General features: G+C 38.8%; 1 protein-coding gene across 1 annotated transcript; it reads left to right on the top strand.

Moving 5' to 3' along the window:
• Positions 1-139: 139 nt before the first annotated feature.
• Positions 140-6871, top strand: LOC124270810 (nucleoside diphosphate kinase A-like). The gene is given in 5 exon segments (XM_046705858.1): positions 140-205; positions 208-344; positions 3854-3955; positions 5290-5402; positions 6521-6871. Coding segments are annotated over 5 exon segments (504 nt in total). The 5' UTR covers positions 140-171; the 3' UTR covers positions 6639-6871.
• The last annotated feature ends 13709 nt before the right edge of the window (positions 6872-20580 follow it).

The following is a 20580-nucleotide window of genomic DNA, read 5'->3' as shown; positions in this document are numbered from 1 at the left end:
ATTTATTATGATTAATAAATGCTTATATTTTTCAAACAAAATAATCATAAATCGCAAAACATATGATTTTTCTTTCTTTTCTACACTATTTATTGAATATTAGTTGTCAAGAATTAGGATCCGGTGCTTCCATCAACTTTTCCGGCCACGTGACCTTTCCTTTTCGTGCCTATGGTCGCCACGCTCCTGTCTATATTTGCAGCCTTCTCAAAACCAAAAATATGGCATCAGAACGCACATTTATTGCAGTCAAACCCGATGGAGTCCAACGCGGAATCGTCGGAGAAATCATGAAGAGGTTTGAAAGTCGTGGCTACAAACTGGTTGCCTGCAAAATGATGCAGGTAAGCTCAGTCGGCCGTGATGCCGCAAATACACGTGGTCTTTCGCGACTGTCACACAAGTGATTTAGTTTTCCACCGAATGCCATGGGATTTTGTTGACGTGTCTATGTCCACATGCTGAAATATTTGTCAACGTCTGTGGGGTCATGAAACCGAATATCGATTTTCATTAGACCTGGTATACAAAAAAGAGAAAAATCGTATTTCAAGTATTATTTTTCTCGGTCTCAGTAAAATATGCGAAGTATTTCTTTGGAATTAACCATGTTAACCTTGTTTTGATTCAACACTGTTGAACTTCAGTCTAAAATATCCGTCTCCAAGGTAGGGTTAACATGGCTGAGACTGACAAGTCTGGTATTGATCATGTTGCATTATCACAGTAATAAACTGTAGGTGTACTGAGTGCAAGAAATAATTGATTGAAGTAGACTTTCATTTTGTCATAGTTACATCTTTGATTCCAGAGTTTGAAACACTTTATTAGTAGAACTGGTATTCATTAACTCGTGGCTATCCCCAAGTGCTAATGATGGGATGGAGTGGTCATTATCGCTTGCTCAGTTGATACATGTATCATTTTTTTATTTAACAGATGGATCCATCTATTTTTGTATAATAGGATAAAACGTTTAAAATTCTCACCTTTTCATATTTTACTTTGGAAATGCAGGCATCAAAGTTTAATTTGCCATATGATAAAGTTGCCATATGCCTTTAATTACTTAATTGATTTTGAGGCGTACATTACGCCTGTACGCCCCTTATCTGTAGCCCTGTCATATACTTTGACACATCACTGTCTATGGAAACACAGGTGAACAATATCTGTAAGACCTGCTATTTTCATCTCTGTTCCATCAGCAGCATTCGTCAATACCTTACAGCTGAAGCCGCCCATGCCTTAGTCCGGGCGCTTGTGATTTCAAGGCTTGACTACTGCAACAGCTTGTTGTTTGGTATCAGTCAGAAGCTATTAGAACAGCTACAGAAGGAGCAGAACATGGCCATGCGTATCATCAGTCGGATTCCCAAACATCCCCACATCACACCTGTTCTTAAACAGCTACAATGGCTCCCCATCAAGGCAAGAAGTGACTACAAAATCTTCTGCTTGACATACATGGCCCGTCACGGTCTTGCTCCCCCATATCTCTCTGACCTGCTTAGTCCTTACTAGAACAAACGCTGCCTTCGATCATCTAATTAAGAGCTTCTGTTTGTGCCACACTTCAGGCTTAAAACGTTTGGAAACCGGACTTCTTGATATGCAGCCCCAACCTTGTGGAAGTTGGTGTCGTGCCGGAAAGGCTAAAATTTATTTTTCAGATGTCCCGGGAAGGCTAAAATGTATATTTCGGATTTCCCTGGAGAGCTAATTTACAAGGGAGTAGGGGAGTACCCAAAGCTAAAGATACGGTGCCGAGAAGCGTAATCCATGTTGGGAGTAGATTTGGGAGGGGGTTTAACGTCGGTTTCTGGCTAAGCCAATTTCGCTTTTTATTTTAGAAACGTTAGAACTTTATATAAGTGGCGGTTGTATTTCAGATGTATTTAGTTATAAAAACCCATTAGAATAATAGTCACTAGGCATAATCCATGAGTAGATAGATTTCTTTTCAAGACATTGTTTTAATCTTGTTTACTGTTCGGGCTTCCGAAAGGGGTACTCTACTTTAGATAATTTTTTTGTTTTAAATAGATTCATTGATATACTTATATCTAAGAAGAAGAGGTTATATAGTGTGTTTTTTATAGACTTTCAAAAAGCCTTTGATAATGTCTGGCGTGTGGGACTTTGGCAAAAATTGTTAAACACAGGATTACAGGGAAAGTTTTAAAGGTTATTTATAATATGTATGATAATACCAAGTCTTGTGTTTCAATAGGTGGAAATGACTCCACCTATTATGAGTGTTGTAAAGGCGTAAGACAGGGAGAATTTATCACCTCTCCTTTTTTTCACTGTGTACTAATGACGCTGAATTGTGCAAAGTGGAAGTTAAAATTAAATATCGATAATACTAAAGTAGTTGTATTTGCCTCTGGAACTGCAAGAGTTAATTTTCAATTTTTATCTTGGTGATGTACATTTGAACATGTCTGATACTTATACTTACTTTGGAATAAAGTTTCATAAGAATTTATTTTCAAAGCATTGCTATAATGTTATTTTTAAGTTGCACTTAAGTAGATTGACAGAAATGTGTTTAACTATGGAAAAATGATAATTTAATATCGAATTAAAGACGATATATAATGAAGAATAGACATGAAGATGTGTAAATAGCTCTATTTACATTTGTATATGTGCCCAAATTAAAGAGTGTCCACGTTAATCCTCTTTTCTTTGTAATTTGTCAGAGCCTCTGGGTGAGGCGCGCCATGTTCATTCAGCCATAACATTGCATTGCAAGTACCGCTAAGGCTACGCTCATTGAACCGAGAATCTTTACAATTTTAGCCATCCCGGCCATGAACCTGGAATTCACTCCCATATAATTTTGGAGAATATTGCCACATTCAAGTCAGGACTCAAAATATACCTGTTTTCAATGTATTATTAGGACCTCTATTTGCCACATATTCCTGTATAAATGTCAGAGACTCTTTTAATATGTCCATAGGCCCTGTTTTCAAAATTTTCAGTATTATTATATTGGATATGTGTTTGGGCAATATATTGTGAAAGTAACACATGGTTTGTAATGAAATTATTGTTTCCTTTCTTTTGAAACAATCTTGTAATATGTGGTACAAGAGAAGTTAAAATGTTTCCAAATTGAAGACAAAAGTTGTCTCAAAATTCTTTTTAATCTTTAATCCTTGCAAAGACACAAGGGCCTGTGGCTTAGACTTGAACACATACCTGAAAACTGAGCATCATTTAATGATTTCAAAACGCAAATTTTGGTAACTTACAATACGTTTGGATACAAGTACAACAAGATAGGCAGTAGGCTTGTGTTGTGTGAACATTTTCTCTGAAATCATTATCTTCAAACCTTCAAGCAGAATTGTGAAGAATGAGCGAGTTCACCTTTTAGAGACGTTAATATCCAGTAAGGACTAAAGGTCTAGGAGAAAGCTACCAATAGTAAAGACATCATTCTCAGTTGGTTATAGGGTACTGGGTATTCATTGCTGTCTTATATTGATATTTAATAGAGTATTCACAATTCTGAGTTATTGTGCAATTCATTGTTGTCAGTTGAAGACAGACTCAGTGTTTGACCAAGGCATAATAATTTAGGAGTCATAATGACTCCCTTGTGTCATGAGATAGTCATGGACATGTTTTTGGGAGTCAAATAAGCAGGTGTTCTGCATCCATGCATAAAAGTTTAGGACTCCATGACTCCTTGTGTCATGAGAGGGAGTCATGGTCATGTTGTTTTTGAGTCAGATATATGCAGGTTTTCTGTATACTGGTCAAACACTGAGACTGTAGGTAAGTGCATAGTTATTGTCCTCATTGTCCAGCTGCTATTGTTGAATTGCTGTTTCAGGCTTCCAAGGAACACCTTGAAAAACATTATGCAGATCTGTCAAGCAAGCCATTCTTCGCTGGCCTTGTCAAGTACATGGCATCTGGACCTGTTGTTGCTATGGTAATACATTTTTATTTGATAATTATATGTTCATTTATTTCATCTAGTGAAGGCTTTTGGTGCAATGTTATTATTGAGCAGCCTTTGGATAGGTGTGCACTCGTTTTTCATTCCTTTTTAGTTGCCTTGGGTAGTATATAAGCATCCAAGGTCGAATGTGAGATGCTAGTAGTCACATTACCATCTCATCCCACCTGGTACCCATTCACTGCAGGGTGGTACAATGCATATTTCCATGTCAGTGTCCTGCTTAATAGGGGTGGTGGGGTAGCCTAGTGGTTAAAGCATTGGTTTGTCACGCCAAAGACCAGGGTTCGATTCCACACATGGGTACAATGTGTGAAAGCCATTTCTGGTGTCCCCTGACATCATATTGCTGGAATATTGCTTAAAACGGTGTTAAACCAAATTCACTCACTCTTGCTTATTGAGACACCACAACCTGTGTTTCATTATGGAGAAGGTTCAAAAGCCTAGAAAAGCTCAGGTGCCATGCTGTCGCACATAGTCATCCTTCCCTAAGCACAGGAAATGGGGAGCCATGGGTACAGGTAGACCAGACATCTAAGGAAACGTGTGATCGTGGGTTCATATCTTGGTTCTCCCGTTTCTTTGTTTTTCAGCAGTGTACTCATGCTGGTTTCATGAAATATCTGAGCCTTTAATCACTCTTGATTTTCCTCCCTGGCTTGGCTGACATTCTGTGATATGATTGGTGTACTGTCCAAAGCGGTGTTAAACCTCACAAACTCGCCCACAAATATTCACTACTTAACCTAAGGGGAGAGTGGGGTAGAGTTGTGGTTTAAGCGTTTGCTGGTCATGCCAAAGACAGGTTCGATTCCCCACATGGGATATTGTTACACATCCATTTCTGGCGTGTTACTAAAAGCTGTGTACATCTTACATAAACTGTTATTATTTTGATTGTCATGGTTTTCGACTTTCTTTTTCAATAAAAGTGATGTATTATTTTGTCAGCCTAGTAGGCAAGTTAAATGAAATGATATCATTGTCTCAATTGTATCTTTGATATTTAAGCAAAAGCCTGTTTTGACTGGTGGTCAGATGTGTTTTCTGGCTGCTTTATGTCAACATCAATGCTTTTGACATCATTCACTGGATGGCCTGATATTCCAAATACACATGTACCCAGGTGTGAATTGGAACCTGGGCATCAGGGGTGAAGAGCGAACACTCAAACCACTGAGCTGCGCTACCACCCCAGATATACCCAGTCAACCTTCCTCACAGAACACTGTTCACGTTCATAAAGAAAATGACACATTGCAGATGATATTGCAGGGGTTACATGTATATGCTGTGTGTTTCAGGTTTGGGAAGGCAAGCATGTAGTAAAGATGGGCCGTAAGATGCTTGGCGCCACCAACCCAATCGACTCGGAACCAGGCACCATCAGAGGAGACTTCTGTATTGACGTTGGCAGGTAGGGTTCCAGGGAACAAACCCAACTCACTGACTCTGGGGAACAAGTCTTTCAGGGGTAAAATAGGACCAAACACCAGCAGTCTAAGTAAACTTAGGCTCAGTATTATTCGTTACACTGCTATACTGAGTCTAACAAAACCTAGTAGAAGGTCGCATCAGCTAACCTTTGGACTGACCAATCAGAACACAGCTTACTGAATCGCGAAAGTTAACATTCGCACATACCGTTTGAACCTTTACCTAAAAAACACGAACGATTCTATTTTCCGCTATTTTCCGAAAGGATAAACGGAGTGAGTAAACAGCATGATAGCGTTTTGTCAATATTCATGGATAAGATAAAGTTCGCCTGATGAAGGGAGTAAACAGAGAGAAATTAAAAAGCTGTTTAAAAAAAATATCTTGTGTTTTAAATGTCAATATTCAAGGATGTCATCTTGTGAAAATATAAGCAACTAGTAACCATGTCATTAGAAACCCATAAGCATATATACTGCAGGTTAAATATCTGTTTTATGCGGATTTTCGCTTGATAGATCAGAGTCGGCGACCAGGGAAGAGAAAATCCAAAAAACGTTTTGTAAGTCCCGCCGAACCCTAACAAGTAGTCGTTGTCTGATTGGATAAATCTGTTCGTCCGTCTCGCGTTTGATTGGACTGTCATAGGTTGCTCAAAGGCTAGCTGACGCGACCTCCTTCTAGGTTTTGTTAGACTCAGTATAGCAGTGTAATGAATAATACTGAGCCCAAGTTTACTTAGACTGGACCAAACTGACAATCATGTTCCAATTTAATAACTCTGATTTGAGCAACCCCTTTCGCCTGATTTGGTGAAGTTGTTGGATCACAGCTTTGATTTGTCAAAGTTGGAAAGTCAGAAGAGGAAGTATGAATTAAAACAAAAAAGGACATCAGCTTCTGTTTCTACTGGGATAGCAAAATGCTTTGACAAATATTACCCATTTCTGGAGTTCCCCGCTGGAATATTGCTAAAAGAGGTGTAAAACTGAACTCGCTTATTTACATATTATTTTGGTTGGCCGTAGAGTAAAATTTTATCAATGTTTCTGTCATGTTTTATCTCTCAATTGATGACAATCTATTATTTCTTCCCAGGAACATCTGTCACGGGAGCGATTCGGTAGAGAGTGCCATTAAGGAGATTGGGCTCTGGTTCAGCCCCAGCGAACTCTGCGATTACAACAGCTGTCAAGCTTCTTGGGTTTATGAGTAAATCTCAACTTTAATTTATTTAACCAAGGAGCAGGACAATTGTTGTCCTTAAAACAGTCAGCACAGCGAAACAGTTACATTTCCATCAATTCAAAATCAGTATACAAGGGAAGTAACTCTCCACTGTACCTTTGTTTGATCTTTATCATGACCTATTGGTCAGCTCCCTGTGATGTCAAGTGCTATACATTTACAGTCACGTCTATTGGTGTCAGAAATAAACAATGTCCAGTATTCCTCTAGTTATCTCATGTGTTTTAGAATGTGGGTGTCTTAGAATTGAAAAATCGAAGATTGGTCGCAGTGACTAAACACCAAGCAATTGATCATCAAACACAAACAATTTTGGAACGCTTGTTCGCATTAACAATATTTTTCACAAGGTTAGTTTTGTCTGTCATTTTAGTTACATTTAATAAGCACCACAAGCTCTTCCAAGTCATGACTGAACTTATCTTAAAGACTTCCAGGACAGTTATGTTCCTAACATACTAGTCAACATTAAAGATGTGAAATTTGCATACGAAAATTTGAATGACGCTTACTGATTATTTTCGATGATTGATCGGTTGTAATGAACCAATCACTGATCATAAGACTTCAACCAATCCCCAACGCTAGTCTCGAGTTATCAGCTGTTTGTACCCGTGAAGATCCCGGTTAGAATTGATCTTCAGCAACCCTCTTGCAAATCTGCACATTCTTTGTAAATTCGCTGGAATTTTTCTCTTCATCGACTGCTTAATGTAAGAATATTTTTCGGGCAATGACTTCTCAAAAGAGAGTATCAGTTGTAAATGTCTCCTTAACAAGCATCAACCAACCAGAGGGCTTGCTTCAACCACACACCCACTTTGTCCGGAAATATCCTCATCCATTTGTGTCATGATCATTTAGTTGAGGGTCAAAATCGGGTTTCAATCGACTTGCAGAAATAACAATAAAGAATTGGTAGGTGTCATGAGTGGTGATCGATAGGCCAATCATCCATGATTATGTTTACATTAAGTCTTAATTGATTGCATGCGATGGCAGCGTAGCGATCGGTAAAGCTGGCGGGTGGGGTACACCGAAGTGTCCAGCCTTGTCCTAATGTATTGTACTGTAAGGCGTTTCGAGTCGGGGGTCATCTCAAATTTTATATATTTAAGAATCTTTAATCCTCGCAAAGACACGAGGGCCTGTGGTGTATACATCCATTAGAGAGCCCAGAGCCGAGTATTTCATCCAACTTATATGCCTTAGAAATAACATCTCTGAGTGACATTTTATAAGCTGGAAGTACAATATTGAACAAACGTTATGGATAACAACTTTTATTTCGTGAGTGCGACGTTTCGATACAGATCATTGTACCTATGTCAAGCAGAAAGGGAAAATAAAGAGAATGGGATATATGCTTTAATTATGTGGTTTTTGTTATATTCAGTATATATACACCCCCTTCTCTTCATGTTCCATTCCTGCTTGACAACGGTACAAGAGTCTGTATCGAAACGTCGCACTCACGAAATAGAATAAGTTGTTATCCACAGTTTGTTCAATAAAGCCGTTGAAATGCCAGAAATACCTAAGTGATTGGAACACCATCCAAGACCATCATTTTACGTGGATTCAATCGCACAGCCGGTTAGGAAACAACCACGTGCAGCCAACGCTTACTCACGTGTCACCCTTTATAAATGAAACCTTACAACGACCGACCCAGAGTGAATATATTATTAACTAAATCCGAGGTAAAGTAATTTTATCTGTTCTTTGAACTGAATGAAAAGTTTGCGGCAAAACCAACAGTTTTGTCCCACTGTAACTTCCCTGTACCTTATGAAACGGCCGTAAAATATCATCGTTGCAGTATGGATATCCGGGAGCTTAAACGTCCCATGTCTCGATTATCACGTGGACATTTGTAAAACAGGTCACTAAGATATTACTGACAACTTTATTTGAAACACATGCAATCATCTAAGTGATTGTATGACGCTATACACCTCGATGTAGCGCGAATAAACACTGCCGTCCGGAAACGTATACAAACCTCGATGTAAAACGCGAATAAACACTGCCGTCCGGAAACGTGATGTAAACGTTTTGTAATACGCAAATTGTAATACAAAATTGTAATAAAAATTGACGGAAATTGTAAAAATTTCGTTGCGGTAAAATGTAATAAATATTTACGTAAATTGTAATAGCAGTTTTAATCACTCGTAAATACGCGGGTGTTTGTTTTTCGTTGCATTTCATACATCAAATAAGCTTGTTAGGGCGATAACTCAAGAAAGAAATGATGGATTTTGTTCAAATTTGGTACCAAGGTATATTGGCGAGATTCACCGACACCACTTGAATTTAGTGACCTTGAGGTCATTTTAAATGTCACAGCGAAGGTGTAACAGTTTTGCACATGCCAAGCTTGGTAGCCGCGAACTTAGGAAAGAATTAATAGATTTTGATCCAATTTTATATCAAGGTGTATTGGCGGGAATCCCCCTACACCAATTGAAACAAAATATGCAAAAACATGTTGCATGTTGGTAAAAGTCAAACATAGATATTAAACTGCACAAAAAAGCAATTTTAAACTATAATCGCTTGTTCAAGTGACTCCCCCTTCATGTTACTGAAAGGGCTTGTTTTGGAGACAGTACCCACCCCCTTTCAGTTGACGTCATCATAAGGATATAACTCATCCTAAAGTTTTCACTTATTCATACATGGTGTCAAGGGTTCAAACTAAATACTGAATGGTCACACAAGTGTCAGCTCTCATTATGTTGTATATCTGGACACAATGTTTTTGAAAATTTTAAATGAGGGTGTCCTAAAAAAAACAGTCCCCGTCTAAATGTAAATCAAGCAATCCAAATCTTTGATTGCTGATGATGACGGGAAGTCATCCAATACTATGCTGAACATATTTTATATGATACTATCTGAGGGTATACCATTATCCAAGAGATAGCGCAATAGTGCAGTTGTAAGGCGTCTGCCTATCACGCTGAAGGCCCTGTTTCGAGGAGGCACCGAGGTTCGGTTCCCGAGATGGGCACATTTGCGTAGTATCCTTGGACATGATACTTAGATCGACACTGTCTCAGTTCACCCAGCTGTAAAATGGGTACCCGTGAGTATGTGCTGGCAATGTGAGTGTTTAGTTTATTGCGCCTAACATGCAGCATGGCTGTACAGTCCCCAGGGAGTTGAAAAAGTATCGGAAACTACGATAGTGTCCTATGATCGGGGATAGTAATGTACGTAGCGCCGTGAGCAGGTAATGTGCCTGGATGTGAGCGCCATATAAGTGGACTATTACTATTACTAGATACCAAATGGGAGATCGTTTTCCATTTTCTGCAAATTTGCAAGAAACATAATACCCCAATGTTGTGATGACTAATATCTCGTTAACCACATTACCCACATGAAATTTTGGATATGACTTTGCTAATGATTCCTTCAAAATAAAATGGAAGCTTCTTTTCAAACATTTGACATCGAGAATATACTGTAGTTAGTTTGACTACTTTTTCAACTCCCCTCGTAACATACTTAAAAGAAATGAGAACGTCTAAGCAAAAAAGCATTTCGATCTCTGAATACTTCTGAGCTATTTAAAAAACAAAAAGCAAAGGAATAAAGTAAATAATCTGAAAAGAATAGCCAAGGGAAACTTTTATTCTAATTTTGATAACTATTTATCACCTCAGTCTACTCAATCAGGTGGTTAGTACTTCATCGGGGCCCACTCCCCTTCTTGTCACTGATGATTCTGGGATACCTTCAGTTTTTACAGATTTGGATAAAGCTTAAATGAATATTTTGTATCTGTTTCAAATGTTACTGATGGCGGCAAGACTTTGCAACCTGTTAGCCATGCTGTGTTAACAGTATAACAAATGTCATTAACACGTCACAATTTAATTCTGGACTCACAAAAGTCCAGAAACTCTCCGCACTGTGGGTACTTTCTGACAAGTGATTTGACCAAATTTATGCCAAGGATGAAAAATGAATTATTTTTTTTCGAAAACTTTAGATTTAAACTCGCTCGCGCATGGGCCGGCCCATGGGCGAGAATGTTTAAGTTTGCTCAGAATTCATGTTTTGGAGGTTGTAAATGAATGAGTGCATGTTTATAAGCATCAAGACACAAAATTCAACTCATTTTGACTTAATTCGACTAACTTAGGGCGATATTAAAAAATCTCGCCCATGGGCGAAAAAATATGTTGGCCCATGGGCGAGAATGTTTAATTTCGCTCAGAATTCATGTTTTGGAGGTTGTAAATGAATGAGTGTATGTTTATAAGCATCATGACACAAATTTCAGCTCATTTTGACTTAATTCGACTAAGTTAGATTTTTCGTAATGTTGCATTGCTGTACCTTTACCCGTCGGAGAAGTCCTTCTCAAAAGATATATATTCCGTTGTTTGGAGCAGGCCTATATGACTATTACGCCCCAGTGCTGCTAAACAACCCGTAGACCTTTAGTCTGACATAGACGCAGACCTTGCATGTTAATGTTCACATCTGATAGGCGCCGAAAAAATTGAATCCGACATGAATGCAATATCTCATTGGGTTATTGTTTTCCTAAGTAAGTGGAGTTTCTTCTACAACATTGGAGACAAGTGTATCGCTGTCCTGATGATATTCCCCCGAACGGAAGCTCTACCCATTTTAGGTACAATGTGCATGTTACAGAATAGTAGGGAATAGTCTTAAGACGTTTCAACTTTGACCAGGATTCTCCGAACTTGTAACAGTCGTTTGAGAGATCAAAAGAGAAAGGGGTAGTGCGCGATGTATCTGACGGAGGTATGTAGAGAACGTTTGAAGAATGTTACTGTATAAATACAATAATTGAAATACCAGTTATGTTTAAAAAGTACCCTCAATCTGATAGCCAGAGAGATTATTGTGAAAGATCGCAGTATTTATCTTCATAAACGGGCCAAGATAAAAGTACATGCCATTCATCCCCATATTATATCCCTTCTATAGACACGGGACATCGTTGTTGCAGGTAGGGCAAACACTTTCTTCTATAGGTATCTGCCGGTTTCACGCTACATACATGTATTCAGATTATTGAGAAAACTAGCGACGCAAGATCTCCTCCATCACACATATAATTGTATACATACCCAGTGATTAGTGATAGCGTTGAAGCAACTTATTAAAATTTACGACAGACACTATCAGCTGCAGTAGTACTGCCATACCTAGCATCGTATTTATTACTCTCTTACATAAGGTGAAATATCACAGGGTTGTCATGGTAACGATAATTTGGCATACTGTATATTGTCTTACTCTTTAATCAGCGATTAGAATTTAAATCAGTTTTGAGGTCAGCATGTTAAGAGAAAAGAAGTTGTAAAACGAAAAGTATTGTGATCGAATCTATTGGCCTTTGTAAAAGCAAGTTTCAAGCCACTTACATAAAAACCTGTTTTCATGATAAATATCTGCTAATCCGTGGCATGATTCCGACCATATCATGAGCATGTGTTTGTGAATCATAATCAAATAGTGATGTTACAAGGCGTCAGTGCCGCGTCAAAAACACATGCAAACGCACGAGAATTGCAATACGAGCCCCTACACCAATGATTCTCCGTGACCTGGAGACACTTGTGATTGAGCGTATGTATATTTTCCAGTTTCAACCAAATGTACATTCGAGGATATCGAAATCTAGGTTAAGCTATTTGAATCATATTTACAATTAAAAGACCCAAACAATGGTCTGTTGTCCAAATTGTTGGTTTTCCATACCTTGTCCCAGTCTGTATCACAGTCCCAGACCGATATTATTTGCCCTTCTGTCCAGCCCTTACTGTAATATGCATACTGCAATACTGTATATGTTGCACATATACTACACAACGTATTATGCATGTAGTCAATGCTATGCTAAGCAACGTCCACTCGTGTTCAAGATTACACCTGGTTAGAGATGCAAACAAATGTGTATTCGTATGTGCATTTTAATGAAATGAGGAACCAAGCAAGCAAAATAATAGTATGCATAAAAATCAAGTTGGTACACTGGGACTCGTTATCATCGGAGGAAGCTCACAGTTTACTTGTATGGACGATCTATTATAAGTACGTGTTGTCTGTCTGTAGTAGACAGAACCGTTACATAGCATGTAGAGCACGGATACACTGCTCGTGCATCCCACACACTCACGTGCACATGCTTCACAACATTCGCAGCGCGTTCATCGTTAACATCTGGCGGTGCGTGTCCCTGACTGAAGACGTGAAGGGAGGCATTGACAACTTCATGAGCACATATCATATTTATCTAAATCATATAAATTGTTCATTTACATCACATGTGAATCTCTGCAAAAGCACAATGTTACTGTAAACAACACAGTTTTATGCACAGTTATACTGATGTTAACATATGTAAAGCATGGAGTCATGATGACTATCGACAGTAACTGTTCATGAGATCGTGCAAGGGCATTATGGGTATTTCAAACAAGTTATCTCATGACTAATAGTATTCATTTGTCTTGACTCAGACTAATCACCGCATTGAGTTTAGTAGACTTGCACACTTCATCGAAGTACTGTTGGCCACCTTTCTCGCCGGCCCGGCCCCCATCTTAATGAGGATGCATGACCCCGCTGGTCACCCATGACGCCTCAACTTTCTTATACAAGACCAGTTGGCGGGCCCTTCGACCTTGCGCTGCTCGGGTCCGGTAAGATCTTCATTGATGATAAATCGTGTCAACTGACAAGTTATGCGTTCTCCTAAGGTCCTCATATAGCTTCCCGCCTCGATTACGATTTGTGAATCTTAAATCTGAATCCTATATGTGTTATTCAGAATGGTTGCATTGTATTCTCTCTTCAGAAACAGTTTTAAAAGGAAGTAATAAAACTATGCTTTTCAATGGCAATGCTAGAAAATAATTTTTTTATATACACATACTTCACTTTCCGAATGAAAGCATATATGAAATTATCTGCTGTGTCCATATATGAAAACAACCATAGGAATGTGCTTGATGTTTAACAAATTATGTTGTGGTCACGTGTCCTCGTTGATCATGGAGGGTCGGTTTGCTTGGCTAGTGGTTAAAGCGTTCGCTCGTGGATCCGGTTTCAATTTACCATATTTGCATAATGTGTGAGGCCACCCCCGAGATATTGCTGGAATATTACAAAAAGCGGCGCAAACCACACTCACTCGCTCACTCGTTGATTACAGAGTAACAGCATGCTACGAGATTCCTTCTTATCGTTTATTTGCATATCTCCTTAAAGGCATTGTAACTCTTTAATCTTGCATGAAAACGCATTTAGATGATATCAGCTTTTACTGACATTATTGTAACATGCAATTTGTATGTGTCTCTGTATGGTTCATACACGGACATGGGCGACGGCAAAATAGTCGGGGCTGCATGAAATACATGGACAGTGTCGGTTATAATGAAGTGAGTGGGTGAGTTTAGTTTTACCCGCTTTTAGCAATATTCCGGCAATATCACGGCGGGGGACACCTAAAATGGGCTTCACACATAGTAACCATTTGGGGAATCGAACCCGGGTCTTCGGCGTGACGAGTGAACGCTTTAACTACTTGGCTACCCCACAGCCCAAATAATGGCTGAACGTTTGTCAAGTTATATTTATCAATAATACCATTTGCAAGGCATTACATGTACTTGACTTCATACTCATAGGCATATATGGAGAGATTATTCATATTGGTCAACCCATTTCGATCGTTATTAAAAAGTCATTACTGCAAACTTTACACTAGTCTTTCATGTTAAATACCTGTCTTTGAAGCACAGCTTCTATTCCGAGCTGATTTGCTTTTCAGTCACTTCACGTCCCACGCCCAGCGATGACATTGGCATTATGTGATTTACACCAGCCATTAATGTTAAATAGCTGTCTTTGAAACACAGAAAGTATTCCGAGCTGATTTGCTTTTCAGTCACTTCCCGTCCCACGCCCAGCGATGACATTGGCATTATGTGATCTGACAACGGAAAACAAATGGAAGTTCTTGTGCTTATTTACTCTTTGAAGTGTAGCGTTTTTACAACTTAACACATGCTAAATTATACATAATAGTGGATAAAGTGAAACCTTGCTTTTTTAATTTAGTTTGTAAACTACTGACTGTTTTTTGCTATTGAAGGTTCACTGAGTACATGTTGTGACAACAACCATCTGTCGTCGTATATCTCATAAAGCGAGAGCGTGTTGTGAACGCCTGTGTTTGTTCGTGCTGGTCTTTCCTTTGGGAACATGAATCTAATCAATGCCCTGTATGGTGTTTATGCATAAATCCATGTTGAGTCACTCACTCAACAACGCTGGGAGTTTTAAAAACTCTTGTTACCTTTGATAGCTCAGTGAATATCGAAGATATTCAGTCGCAGATGATATTGTGAAGCTAATTCATAACGCCATTCGTGTTGAACACGTAACGGATATTACTTCATACGTTTACACGCGCACCACCTCCTGTACAAACTTGACAGAGAACGGTTCTCTATGAACGGTTCTATGTTCATGATAACTGTCTCTTACAGTAATATGTAGAGTTTCAAGTTAGGGTTTAGTACTACGGAAGCGTAGTAGGGCCACGGTGAAAAAAATGTTTGGTCTCACTATCTCCTACGTAGGACTTAATATCTCCTACGTAAGGCATATTTTCTCCTACGTAGGACAAATTATCCCCTACGTTGTACTTAATATCTCGTATATATATATATCATATATAGTTATATGATTTTTCTACTGGAGTATATCATCCGAGTATTCAATGTGCTGCACGTCCACGTGAACTCATTATTCTTATCACCAAAAGAGCCTGACAAAGAAAGAAGTATTACGCAAGGTAACACGCCTTATTAAGCTGCACTGGCTCTTGCTACCAGTATCAGTTACGTCTTGTCTGCGGTGTTGGCAGATCTTGAGGTGCTGGTTTCGAGGGATTAAAAGATTCAGTTGTGAACAAAGGGCGATGAGGTGTCTCTTTGTCCTCTCAAGTGTCCCTAGCTGTCCCAATAGAATAGTACTTTATCTCTCTTACATCCTCGATAATCTCCAGGGTATACGTCACTCTCCACTATACCCTGGATGCATCCACGGCTTAGGGCGATGATTTTATTACCTCAATTGGCTGCCTTTTTATCCAATCAGGTGCCTACGCTGGGAAGTTGAGCGTACCAATCACAACTCACTTTCGCTTCTTAAATTATCATACCGTTAAAACTTGGCAACACAATTGGTGCAGAGGTACTCTGAAAGAAGTAGAAGGAGTTCTGTCATATATTTTTTTAAGGTTCAGATCTGTCAATTTGTCTTTATTATTTCCCAAAAATCTGAGTGGCACTGCGAACAAACCTTCGCGACTGCGACCGCTATCCTTGTTGACACTGGCAAGCTCGGTTGTAACGGCGGCTTAGCTGATTGGCTACTGTGAGAATGCGGAGCCAGCCAAGGGAGGTAATAAAATGATCGCCCTAAGCCGTGGATGCATCCAGGGTATAGTGGAGAGTTATCGTAACGTATACCCTGGAGATTATCGAGGATGTCTCTCTTAGAGCACAGCCAAATATGCCACACGTACCAACTCGTAATTCTTAAGTCTATTCAGCTCACTACTGTAAAATATTTTTTGGCAGTACATAATTGAAATATTATTGCGCTGCATGTGACCTTTCTTAATAGTCTCACAATGCCGGAACCATGTTATTTCTCCTTCCGCTCAGCCTTTGCTGTAATAACGCCATACATCAGCTTTAAGTTGTCCACATTTCTTTCAATAACGGAAAAGTATGCGACAACAAAAAAGGAGGTATCTGATAAGACCTTACCAGCAAACAAATCTAGTGGACCTGATGGCATTAACATGAGAGGGGTAAAACGAATTTGTACATCTATAGCTGAACCTCTTTGTTTGTTGTATAATATATCACTGAGTGACTGTATTTCCTACATTGTGGAAAACGGATAATGTTACTCCTATTTTGAAAGAAGGAAATGCATCCCTCCCAACTAATTACAGACCTGTTAGTTTAATACCTATCCTTTGGAAAATCCTTGAAAGGATAATGGTAAAGCATGTGCACGACCATTTCCATGAACATAACATTTTAAGTAAATTCCAGTCAGGTTTTACTGCTAGTCATTCTACTACATCTCAACATAGACATTTATCATGATATATGCTCAGTCCTAGATAATCACCACCTTTACTGTATGCTGTTTTGTGATATTTCAAAAGCTTTTTACAGGGCAGGGCATAAAGCTTTATTGCACAAATTAGAAAATGATGGTGTTCGTGGAAACGTACTTAGTTGGTTAACTAACTAGACGACAGTGTGTCTCTGTTAATGGAACATTATGAAAACTAAATGTTACTGCAGGGGTTCCTCAAGGATCTGCCCTTGGTTATTTTGTGTTCCTTGTATATGTCAATGATTTAGCTGGAAATATACAAAATATCACAATAATGTTGGCCGATGACACATCAATCGGTGTTGCGGGAAAATATGTAAAATCCATAGCAGCAACTCTCAACTATGATTTAGCCCAATTGAATAAATGGGCAGAAACGTGGTGTGGTGTGTTCTAACGGTTATATCTAGCATACTTTAAGATATAGAGGGGGTGGTGGTGGTTCTAACGGTTATATCTCAAATACGTGTAGAGGCGGGAGGCCTAACGGGTATGAACAACAATAAAAACTTTCATGCATTTATGACCCACATTTTCGAACCTTTTATCAGTCTCTAAAAGGGAGCTGGCAATAGATTTTAATGAGCTTCGTCCTTCAAGCCTGGAAACCTTTTAATATGGTTGATTAATCCTTTGTCATTTATCAAAAAAAGTAGTGAGGTTGTGCTTTATTGTTATAGATTTCTAAAATATATGGACACTATTGGGACGTTGGTAACTGTCTTGGTATTTTCGGAACCAGAGAAGGGATATGCCGATATTTAGGTCGTTAACCTAGCATATTATGGTCACGAATATAATTTTCTATTTATTACCGAAGTCTTTAATTGCGGAAATTACGCGATAATCTACTTTCCAACAAAGGCAGGCTCCCCGTAATCGTTGTATTTAGAAGGCGGCTTTTTAGAAGCAACGTGACGTCATAACATTGTTCATGATGTCATGTCACCATGACAAAGTGATATTTCACCCGGTGCATATCGCATGAAAACAAATTATCCCCGATATGTTTGCCCTCGTATGTTATAAGCATTGTTATGATCATTCTTTGAGGTTAATAACACCCGTTGAATTCTTTGTTGTATTTTGAGCGGTGAAACTAAATAAATGATTTCTTTGGTCTACCCATAACAATTAAGGTGTCATCTTCCACTGTATACCTTACAGAAAGAAGTTTTGACTTTACTTTGATAACGAGCACATCTGATCGATTCCTTGAAGCAAATGATGCAATTCAATATCATTTCTACATTTTATTTTATATGCATCAATCAAATACAACAAATGAGTAGACAGATTGACTGCTATGTGACAAGGAATAACCAGGCGCCAGCGATTTATGATATCCTTAGCAAATGTAACTTAAAATTCCCTCTCATAAAAATACAATAATATGTAGTAATATGATGAAGAAAATAATACGAACCAGGTTAAACTATGACAACGCAATATATGAATGTATGATCGAAACATAAATCATAATAAATCACATATGATGAAAACATTAAATTAACTTCAAATATGTCATTGCGTCAACATTGAAAAAAAATCGAAAATGAAGAAAAAGAAACGTACATTTCAAAGCGTAAACAAACAATATCCTGTTATTTTGGGATATGCTATGAAGAACTTCAAAATGTAATAGAAATAACATTAAATTATTGAAAGCTATTGCTCGTAAAATATGTCCTTGCGTCAACATCGAAAATAACTCCATAATGAAAAACAGATGACGAATTTGACTAATACATCTGAGATGATTGAAAGGGCTCTTTCACAAATTGTCAACTTGAGAATCCATGGACAACTCGAAGTCAAAATAGACACCAAGGTCTTTTATCCGGGGGGAGAAATCGATAACAGAGTTACCTATCACAAGTTTTAAGTTCTTGTCAGTTGACATCTGAAGCTGTTGCCAAGAGCCTACCAACATAGCCTCAGTTTTCCTTTCTATTTCTAAGTTTCAATTTGCAATTGTCATCCTTGATTTTATATCTGATGCACATTCACTTGTTTTCTGAAGGGATTCAGCAACTTGTGTAAGTTCAAACTACCCAGGACTTGAGTATCAGAAGTATAAGATTGGCACAGCAAGATTGTTTGTCTCCTATGACAACATTCTGGCTTCGGCTGTTCAGATAGGATTGGATCCAGGTAAGAGGAACACCAAGAATGTTCATCTCGTTCTTAACTCGTTGAAGGAGCTGTTGATGATCCACCGTGTCAAACGCCGCTGAGAGATCCAAACGTAAGAGACGCCATATGGCCCTTGCCAACCTTGGTCCTCAGTTCGTTCCGTACCCGCAATAATTCTGTCTCGGTACTAGGGTCGGTGTGATAAGCAGACTGAGACTGAAAGTCATTTAACAGTTTGTTGTTCACCACGTGTTCTCTCAACCTTACATTTGCTGCCTTCTCCAAAATCTTTGAAAGAAAAGTAAGATTAGATACATATCTATAATTACTTAATGAACTTCGATCCAGGTTCTTCTTCTTTATAACAGGTCCGATAGCTGCCTACTTGAGGACGTCCGGGAAAAGACCTGAAGACAAGCTGGTGTTATTATGTTAGTAATGGCCGGCAGCAAGATGTCCAAATGATCAAAAAGCAGTTTGGTAGGAAGTGGGTCCAACAGGCATGTGGTCCTCTTGAAGACTTGAGCAGCTTCTCAACTTCCTCTTGGGTGAATGTTTGAAATTGCAGAAAGTCCTCAATTCTATCATTTGTTGCCTTAGGAGGCAGATCATCATATTTGAAACCATCGTTGATCTTTGCGATTTTATCCTCAAAATAGCCTGAGAAAGAGTCCGCAAGAGTCTTCTTGCAAGTATGATCCGGTAACTTAGGATCCTCTTCTTTGCCAGTAGTTGTTACATAAAATTTACCAGCATTCCGTTCCATTCCCTTTATCCTATTTGTAGTCATTTCCACTTTTGCTGTACGAATAATCCGGTTGAGATCATTCCCAGCACTCTTGTACATCTGTCGATGGACGTCAAGGCCAGACTTTAGCCACTGACGTTTAGCTATGCAGCATTTACGTTAAGCCTTCAGAACACGTTCATCATACCAGTATGAGCTGTCCCGACCACTCACTTTCTTTGTAACGACTGGAACATGTTTCCGTAGAACACTTGTTAGAGTTTCATTATACAGTTGAAACGGTTCGTTCACATCCTTCGGTGGATTATATAAAGGTTCAGACCGAGCGATATCTTCTAAACTCTTCAACGTTCATATTCCTTGCATTCCGACAGTAAATATTCCTTTTGGAGTTCCTTGGTTTCACCATATTCCAGGACATTGTTATCACAACATAGTCCGACAATTGGATATAAGTAACTGTTGTGTCCATTTTGATGTGACCATTTTCAGATGATATAACCTAATCCAGGGTATGACCAGATTTATGGGTAGCACTGTCCACAAACTGAGATAGGCCATGACTTGTCAATAACTTCATAAACGTCTTGTGTCGCAGCGGTTTTTGTCCTCAAAATGCTCTTTAAAATCGCCCAAGATGACAGTGTTTTTATTCAAAGTATGATCAAGTAGTATGTCAAAATCTTGACAAATGGATGGCGGGGGTCTGTAAACACAAATAATCTTGGCACATAATCTTGGACCTCACTCTGAATGTTAGCATCTCAAAAGAGCTGTACATTGAATGATCCTTACAAGCAGCAACAAGTTCAACATTCAA

Source organism: Haliotis rubra, unplaced genomic scaffold (genome assembly GCF_003918875.1).
Source record: "Haliotis rubra isolate DU_JTF1 unplaced genomic scaffold, ASM391887v1 Scf155, whole genome shotgun sequence".
Taxonomy (NCBI): Eukaryota; Metazoa; Mollusca; class Gastropoda; order Lepetellida; family Haliotidae; genus Haliotis; species Haliotis rubra.
Note: the sequence above shows the minus strand (reverse complement) of the source record. Positions and strands in the feature narration are given on the sequence as shown.